A 9,646-nucleotide genomic window follows, 5' to 3' on the forward strand; every position below is an offset into this window, starting at 1 on the left:
TTTTTGTCGAATATTTAAAAACCGAACGAATTGAAAAATTAGTTTTTTTATTTACAGGAAAATCTTGATCGCTTCTATTAGCATGTTTGTAAAAGCAGTACAGAACATGTAAAGCAGTACAGAACAGATGTTCCTTTTTCACCTCAAATTTAAAATGCATCATCTGCAAATCTCTTTGGTTTGTTTTTGTCGAATATTTAAAAACCGAACGAATTGAAAAATTAGTTTTTTTATTTACAGGAAAATCTTGATCGCTTCTATTAGCATGTTTGTAAAAGCAGTACAGAACATGTAAAGCAGTACAGAACAGATGTTCCTTTTTCACCTCAAATTTAAAATGCATCATCTGCAAATCTCTTTGGTTTGTTTTTGTCGAATATTTAAAAACCGAACGAATTGAAAAATTAGTTTTTTTATTTACAGGAAAATCTTGATCGCTTCTATTAGCATGTTTGTAAAAGCAGTACAGAACATGTAAAGCAGTACAGAACAGATGTTCCTTTTTCACCTCAAATTTAAAAATGCATCATCTGCAAATCTCTTTGGTTTGTTTTTGTCGAATATTTAAAAACCGAACGAATTAAAAAATTAGTTTTTTTATTAACAGGAAAATCTTGATCGCTTCTATTAGCATGTTTGTAAAAGCAGTACAGAACATGTAAAGCAGTACAGAACAGATGTTCCTTTTTCACCTCAAATTTAAAAATGGATCATCTGCAAATCTCTTTGGTTTGTTTTTGTCGAATATTTAAAAACCGAACGAATTGAAAAATTAGTTTTTTTATTAACAGGAAAATCTTGATCGCTTCTATTAGCATGTTTGTAAAAGCAGTACAGAACATGTAAAGCAGTATACAGAACAGATGTTCCTTTTTCACCTCAAATTAAAAACTGCATCATCTGCAAATCTCTTTGGTTTGTTTTTGTCGAATATTTAGAAACCGAACGAATTGAAAAATTAGTTTTTTTTATTAACAGGAAAATCTTGATCGCTTCTATTAGCATGTTTAGCTGGTTGGGATAAAACATCCCACTCTAAGTGTTAAAAAATATACATTTATCGCGAAAAGAGTGAATGTGCTGAAGTCAGGACAAACACAAACAAACAAAGCACAGCGTAGGAACTGTTTAAATCCGCGTAGCAGGCGAAAAATTTCGAAGAAAGTTTCGAACTTTTCCTTCCTGATAAATAGGAAGAGATTAACAGTTACAGCTTTACACGAATTTGAAACATCAACATTGCTAGGTCTTTTCTCAGAACTTGGGTTTACGCATAATTTAACACACTTTTAGCAATGGTTTACTTTTTCAGAGTAAAAATATTGCTTCTTTTCCTGTCCCGCCCCTCAAAGCCTGTTCTGCATGATGGTTGAAATTTGATACCTGTTTTACATCCGCTAGGGTTACTAAGTGATATATCCCTGTCATATATGTGTTAAAGCGACAAGCTTAACACATTATGGTTGGTGCGAATTGAGAACTTTTGCGTCGACATAGAATACTTTCTTCAAACGATTCAAAAAAGTCAATCTGCTTGTCTCGGTTCCCAATACATAATGCCATTGCCAACATTTAACCCAAGCCGTGGTCGACCCAAAAAAACAGTATATTTGGTGGAAGTTGTCATGTGAATGAATCGGTGGAAGTCATGGAAAGGAAGAAATCGCCTTGAGTGTAAACAAAAAGAGCAAAGCCGTAACACCCCGATTGATTTAACTTCCTGTGTTTTGCCATGATGCCAACAGAATGTTGTTGCTTGAACGTTCCTTCTGCGAACTGTCTTTTTTTGCATAACTGTCGCTTTGTCGATCTGTTTTGCGTAGACTCTGGAACACTATATACGGATCTGTTCATAAGTTTAATGGTGAAAATAACGTCTATTTGGGCCGTTATTTTCACCATTAAGCAGCACTCTTTTCAGAGAGTTGTTTGCATTACAGTAGATACGAAATAGTTAAAGTTTTAGTCGTGTTGTCACCCCAGTTTTCTTAAAACGTACAAATTTTGTTTGTTTTTGACTGTTGCTCGAAAAGTTTCGGAGGTAAAACTTTATTCCGAATTGTTGATACATTTCATTACTTGTTTGTTTGTTGGTTGGTTAATATAGATATCAGAGAACGGATTTTCTGCATGCTAAAAGAAATGTTAAGTTTAATTTCAGTTAAACGTAGCGTAAATTTAATAAAAATAATTTAAATTGAATCTTTCATACATTCCGTTTTACTGAAATGGTTAATTACTAGCTTAACCGCGATGTATCAGCTTTACAAACCTTGAGTCGGTTTGTCCCGCATATCTTCGTCTATGCTCGGCGTATAAGATCAAATGAAAGACGCCTCAAGGCTCTGTGATGGTTATCTAAGGTCAGGGCATACCGTCTTGACAGGCGATCTGCTTCTTTTTTTAAAAGACTTTTAACACGCTTTTTACCCGAATAACCCCGTCGATCTGTAATCGTTTTTGAAACTAATATATTGATGATAACAATCAAATTACTTTGGCGTGTTGTTAAGGCGTACAGCTTTTGCGCCTAAGGGCCATTTTCGTCGTTCGAGCAGGTCACTTTGCACGGCTATGTGGCATTACATAATAACAGGCTGCATTCGTTTCAACCCTATAGCATCAAATAAGCGGATACAAATCTTGAGAAAGTTTGAGGATTAAGTGGCTAAATAGAGACAGATCTATTTTAACTTTCGAGTGACCTGCAAGTCTGTTAAATCGTAAAGTCTAAAATGGAGAAAAATGACACCATTTCATCCATTGTGGCATTAAAACGGCCCAAGTGGAAAAAATCATTTGACTTTTTATTTGCTGTTGTTGGAATGTCAGTGGGACTCGGAAACATTTGGAGATTTCCTTATCTTTGTTTCAAGAATGGAGGAGGTTTGTTGCATTGCGTGTTAGTATTGTACAGCCAACAAACAATCTCATTTTCACAGGCGCGTTTTTGATTCCGTATTTCTTTTTTGCGGCGATTCTCGCTGTGCCAATAGTAGTTTTGGAAATTTCCATTGGTCAACGTGTTCGAAAAGGAATCGTGCAAAGTTGGGCCACCATTCCTTTGTTTAAAGGTATTGAAATCGTTCTTGTTTTGCAATAAGTTATCTTCCGTCTTATGCTTTAACTACACAATTTTCATATTGGAATAGTTTTCACCAATTCAAGTGCAACTTTTGTAATGTTTGTCCTTATTTACACCGATAACGTACTAACACAAGAATACGGTGCTGTTCTGCAGGAATTGCATTTGCACAATCAATGGTAATTTTCCATTCCAACGTGAGTTACCCTATTATCCTTGCGTGGTCCTTGAAGTACCTTGTCAACAGTTTTTCTACGACACTGCCCTGGTCAACTTGCAATAACGCATGGAATTCGGCTAGATGCGTCACTGCAGCCCATCTGTTAAATGCGTCCGTTGCAAACGCGACTTACAACGGAACTTTAGGTATTTCAGATCCTGTCAACATTACCCACAATGTTTCAGAAAGCACTGTGTCTGCTGCAACCGAATATTGGCTGTAAGTTACCACAAAGGGTGTTAATGTGAAATTTTCATGAGCTTTTCACCAAGGCTTTGTGCAGTAGAACTATAAAATATATGTGTTTTTTTAGAAATGAAGTTTTAAAGGTTTCGCCTGGTGTGGAGATTCCGGGACGTTTTTGTACTGATTTGGTTTTGTACCTAATGTTATTATGGGTCGGAATTTATTTGTGTACTTTCAAAGGTGTGGAGTGGACAGCGAAGGTGAAATTATTGCGATGGTGTTTTTTTATTACAGCCGTATTACAAATTTAATGTAATAACCGACTTCTTTTGGCAGATAGTTTACGTTACTGCCACCCTTCCGTTTTTGCTAATCTTTATCATTATGATTCGTGGTGTAACGCTAGAGGGCGCTGGAAATGGTCTTAGATATTACCTGGTTCCTGATCTCGAACGTCTGGCAGATCCACAGGTATGTTGACATTAAAAAATGCTGTAAAAAGCGGCCCCAAGACTTAAATACGAATAAACTTAAAAACAGTGAAACTTTATTGCAAATTAACAGTGCAATAAAAGTGCACTGCAGACGATTGGGTTTAGCCCTGAAGCGTTTATGTAGAACAGTGATCACAGCACACTGACATAAAAATCCTAGAACGCGAGGCTTATGGAAGGCGTTATACCAAATCGAGCAAGTCTCCCAAGCATTCCCATGTGGCAACGCGCGAGAAAAATCTATCTTGCGGTAAGATTAGAACGCACGACAGGAGCCTTTCCAGAGATGCCACATGCATTGTCACGTGGGAACGCTTAAAATCCGGCTAGATTTGTTATGACGCCTTCAAAAGGCCTGCTGTATTTATGTTATTTTAAGATGAGTTTTTTATCAGTATAACTGGCTCTTCCCAATTTTATTTGAATTTTTAGGTTTGGGTAAGCGCAGGAACTCAGGTTCTCTACTCCTACGGTACAGCTTGTGGAGTTCTTGCGACAATGGGCAGTTACAACGATTATCACCACAACTTTCTAAGGTAAAACATTTTGCAGGTTTTCACAGATTTTACAACATGATTAAACTTGCTTTCAGAGATTCAATTTTAATGTCCGCGATGAATTCCGTGGCAAGTTTTTTAAGTGGCTTTGCTGTTTTTTCCACACTTGGAGCAATGGCTCATTTCCAGGTAATTTATTATTATTACATTGAATATAGGCTCATTGGCATGGGAGTCGCAGTAAAACATATTTTGCCTTCAAGGCCCGATTCATTTTCAGGTCCAAGAAGGTGCTATTAAACGCATTCATTATATTTTTGAGGGACTTATAGGAAGTGATAAGAAGTGGCTGATCTTCCCATAATTAGCCTTTCATCCAGGTTAAATAAATAGGAGCTCGTTAACAAACTAGTTTTTTCTTCTCAACTGCCTTGCGGATATACTTTTACATGAGGTTTGCAATTCACCACATTACGATTTCTGCTTTACAGAAAACCACCGTTGATAAAGTGGTAAGTTCCGGACCTGGACTAGCGTTTATAGCTTATCCCCAAGCCCTTTCCCTTCTTCCTCTTCCACAGTTTTGGTGCGCCCTCTTCTTTATTACGCTTCTGTTTCTAGGATTTGATTCCCAGGTAACACATTGTACAACCTAAGTTGTGCTATCTTTTTCGTTGTTTTTGTAATATATCATGCATCCTTTGAGATTTATTTTATCTTTCAGTTTGTCAGTCAAGAATCACTGATGAGTTTCTTCTTTGATAACTTTCCGCAACTCCGCAAGCGACGTGAAATTTGTCAGGCAATTTTCTGCACTTTCTTGATGCTGATTGGGCTTTCAATGGTCACTGAGGTAAGACTTGGGATTCTAATCTTAAAAGGTGGTTATATGTGCAAAACTCACGATAAAATTGCAACAAACGTTTAGCAGTATTAAACGTTGCGGATGTTACAATTTGCATACAATACAAAAACGCTGTAAGCGTGAGTGAAGCCGTAGCTCATTACGAGAGCGTTTGAATAACATAACAATAGAATTGTTGCGCCCAGGCAATGGCTCCTATTCGATGGTACTGTGGGTTTTGGACAAAAACAAGCCGTTTTACAACCTAATTACAGTTTCCTGCATTACTATAACCACAAATCAGTGAGCTGCGTGGATAGGTATTGCTTATTTATGTATAAAAAAACATGTTTGGCTGCTGTTTTTTTTTAGACCCAGCTATTAGAAGTAACAGAAACCAATGCCACCTGATAAGTAATACTAAAGATACCCATACTTTTTACAGGGTGGTGTGTACGTGTTTGAAATGTACAACAATTATGCCGTGGCTGGTTGGTTCATGTTTTTCACGGGTGGATGTCAATGCGTGGCGGTAGCTTGGTGTTACGGCTTCGATCAATACTGGAACGAAATCACAGACATGATTGGAAATCGTATGGGAAGATTATGGCTCAAATTGTCGTGGAAATATTTGGCACCTATTATTTGTAGTGTAAGTTACGGCCACAATGCTTTGACGTTGTGTAATTTTTGTTTTCGCTAGCCAATAAGTTTTATCGTTTACATCAGGGTTTTTCAATCTTTCGAGCTCGCGACCCCCTCCAATTTCATACATTTTTCGCGACCCCTCGCATTGTTTTAAACATATTACCTATCAATGCAATTTCAGTCACTTTATACCACCAGAGTCGGATTAAGGCCTTTAGAAACCCTAAGCACTTAATTGGGTGGATATAGGTTAGTTGCAAGCATAAGGAGAGTAAAATCAGCATTTATTTATTGCATTGTAATATTTACATTCACAAAAGATGGCGCATCAACTGGAAAACAATTTTGGCGTTACATTTAAATACAAATTATAGACACCACTGAAATTGTATTATGAAAGTTTTGGTGGTGCCCTTTCCCTTGTAGCCCAAGCACGCATCTATTTTGTCCAATAGTTAATCCAGACATGTATATCACAATAATACTCCAAATTGGCAAAACAAACAAAAAATTTGGGTAAAAAGCATATACTACCTATATAAAGTGTATATTTTAGCTGTCTTGTTCTGTTTACTGTTTACATGCTTCATCAGTAAAAGTTGCATCAGTTACGACTTTGACACTATGAAAGTCCCAACTAAAAATTATACAGCTTTAATAAAAATTATACTTTCTTAAATTTTGTATTAAATTTGTATACTTCCGGCCAAAAAACTTTTTGGAAAACCCCGTCAGGGTCGCGAATTACATTTTGAAAAGCCCTGACTGTGTTGCCTTATCAAAAAAGCAAACAGGATATTTTTTAGATAACAACTGTGTATTATTGGGGAATCCACAAACCGTTGACATACAAGGATTATGTTTATCCTGGCTGGGCACAGTTTCTTTGTCATCTTTTGACCCTAAGTTCGGTTCTTTGGATTCCTGGCGTTGCAATTTACCAAGTGTTCAAAGTTGTCAGGAACGGAGGCAAACTCTCTGAGGTAACATGACAACAATATGACAGAAAACTCATGTTTGCAAGCACAACTTAAAGATGTTTTTTTCAGCTTCGTCGAGGAGAACGAAAAGACGTTGTGAAACAAAATGTATTACTCACTGATCGATTTTAAAAGTTTGTGGCTGCAGGCCATTCTAAATGCAAAGTCATTTGAGCTATTATTGCAACGTCGGTTAGCAAAATGTTTTTGCAACATATATCTAAACATATTTGCATTTTTTTTTGTTTCTGCCAATTCACAAACAAAGGTACATCGGAACCCAAACTCAATGAAGGTTGAAGTTTTTTAACTAGGGTTTACGTGGTACCCCCCTTTTCAATCCAATAACCGATATTTTTTAAACAAAAACTACAGAGTTCCTATTTGATGCCGGATCTTTTATAGTGAGGTCTTGCAAAACCATAATTATCACCACCAAAAAATCATTTAATTTTTAGTCAAGACCTATCCGTATTGTTTTAGCACAACAAATAAAAATTGTCAAACCTTGTTTGTTAATACATTTTCTGGTCAAACGTTAAAAATCCAAGATATGTTGCTTGCTGCCACTTATTACGTTTTAGGTGGTGTTTGCAAAAGCCCTGAACAGACGAAGAATTATGTTGCAATGGTGACTGAGTCGAAAATCCATTTCAATCGACTTTTTGCAATTAGTGTCGCAGAAACGAAAAGTTAAAACAAGTTTTACATAATTATTAAGGTATCGGCATTTGGACAGATATCATGCAAAGCGTTGGGTACTGGTGCCGACGCAGTATTATCATGCCAACCCTGATTTTAATCATTGTTGTTGTTTTATGATGTGTTTTTTAATTTGTCAAATATTTTATCTCTATGAGATATGTTAAAGCTTCCGTTGATATACCTTGCATTCCCCTATATGCTCTTAATCACGTGTACAAACTATTGTCAGGCTTTATAACAGTTATAAAGTATCCCTATATTGCATTAATCGCATGCTTTGTTGATTTAAACGTTATTTAACTTTTCCTGTGTATGAAGCTTTAATCTATGCGCACAAACAATGGTCGTTTTTAAATATTATTGAAAGCTTTGAACATTCTGTAATAATTCTTGAACTTCCCACACACAGCGCCGTATTTTAGACTTGCCATGGCAAATGCGAATTAAAATTGAAGTAATATCGGTTTGAAATAAAAATATTCACATGTGTTATAAATCAGCAAAGACTGAATATAAAACTTTTAATTTAAAGAGACCGGCAATTATAATGATCACACCAAAAAGTATTACCATAGACATCGAGGTTATATAAGGTTATATAGTTGGATAAGGTTATAAGGTTGCAACTTATAAGGTTGGCAACACCAAAACGAATGATCCATAAATAATAACGAACAGAATACAGTACCATATAGGCCAGGGCTATATGGTTTTAATGGACGTAACCTCTCCATGAAGGTTCTAGATTTTTTATTTATAGACTCAGTGGGTAGTCGGCGCAAAAGGTGGTGTTTTTTCACTAAAATATAAAGTAGTTTTGTACTCTTGTCGATAACCAGTTGTTCGTATTCTGTTTTCTACTCACGTATTGGGGGTTTCGTACAGTGTTCGCGTACCGCCGACATCAAAAACATTTGTTTGTTGACCACTCATAACCGGAATTAGGCTAGGTCTACAATGCAACATCTACGCTCAATAAAGTACAGTTCTTTTGCGCCATATACAACTGAAACACACAAAAACGCAATTTAAGTACAATTTTGTTTCGGTTACCATGAAAGCTTTCATCTAAAAAACCTTCGCATACCAGCAGAGTTTTGGAACCACTATACAGAGTATTGTGGTTTCACAGGAGAAAATAACCATTTGGGCGTTGTGAAGTCCATCAAAAGACGAATACAAATCACAAATATTTTTTTTAATTGTTTTTAATTTTTAGTTTTATTACATTTCTTGTTTTCTATAGCTTAGGTAGGCTAGAACAGTTGTTTATGTAGCAGAGGATAACTATAGCCTATAGCAGTTCTCAAACTTTTTAAAACATTTCCAAGTAAAATTTAATTTCGTGCTCTTTCGCGACCCATAGGTATGCATTTTTATCTGTAAAACAATTCTTCCGCAAAATTTAGTTTTTATGAGAATTTTCTGTAGCTACCGAAATTGTTCGATTTTTTTGACAAAACCTACCGATTTATCCCAACATTTCTAGCCAGTACATCAGATAACTTGTGACGTCACAGACGAATACTGCGTTAACATGTTAAAACAGACTGTGGCGAAATTATTATTACGCAACTGGTTAAAGCTGTGGAAATGGGGGAAAAATAAGGGTTTTGAAACAATGTTTAAAAGTAGATGACTTCGTCACAAAACCGGGCCACCCAAACTTTGGAAAACACTGGCCTAGCCTACAGCAATGAAACCTACAATGCTCACACATTAAAATTGTAGAATGGCGCGAGAAGACAGACTAGCCTATATGTGCAGATTACGCGGTCGCCAACAATAGTCTTTCAGTATTTGGTAGTTACTATTAGAGGTGCACCGAATCGTCCTAATAGGTTATTAAATATTCTCAGCAAAAAATGTAGCCTAGTATTTCAAGCAAGGAGTCGAGCTGGAACTGAACCTGCGAACCGGCTTAAGCGGTTTTATTTCATTAAACCCGAACCGAACCCGAATCACTAAATACGATTTCCCAAAAACC

At 36.4% G+C, this 9,646-nt stretch overlaps 1 protein-coding gene across 1 annotated transcript; it reads left to right on the plus strand.

Annotated features, from left to right (window-relative positions):
* The first annotated feature begins 1,826 nt into the window (after window positions 1–1,826).
* LOC145205063 (sodium- and chloride-dependent taurine transporter-like) lies at window positions 1,827–8,033 on the plus strand. Its single transcript, XM_080077710.1, has 12 exons — window positions 1,827–2,886; window positions 2,943–3,074; window positions 3,242–3,524; window positions 3,619–3,751; window positions 3,828–3,962; window positions 4,418–4,521; window positions 4,578–4,671; window positions 4,974–5,117; window positions 5,207–5,335; window positions 5,772–5,978; window positions 6,781–6,957; window positions 7,024–8,033. Exons 1-12 carry the CDS (start codon window positions 2,736–2,738, stop codon window positions 7,084–7,086), a joined length of 1,752 nt encoding a protein of 583 aa, XP_079933836.1. The 5' UTR covers window positions 1,827–2,735; the 3' UTR covers window positions 7,087–8,033.
* The last annotated feature ends 1,613 nt before the right edge of the window (window positions 8,034–9,646 follow it).

This window comes from Phallusia mammillata, chromosome 1 (genome assembly GCF_965637545.1).
Source record: "Phallusia mammillata chromosome 1, kaPhaMamm4.hap1.1, whole genome shotgun sequence".
Classification (NCBI taxonomy): domain Eukaryota; kingdom Metazoa; phylum Chordata; class Ascidiacea; order Phlebobranchia; family Ascidiidae; genus Phallusia; species Phallusia mammillata.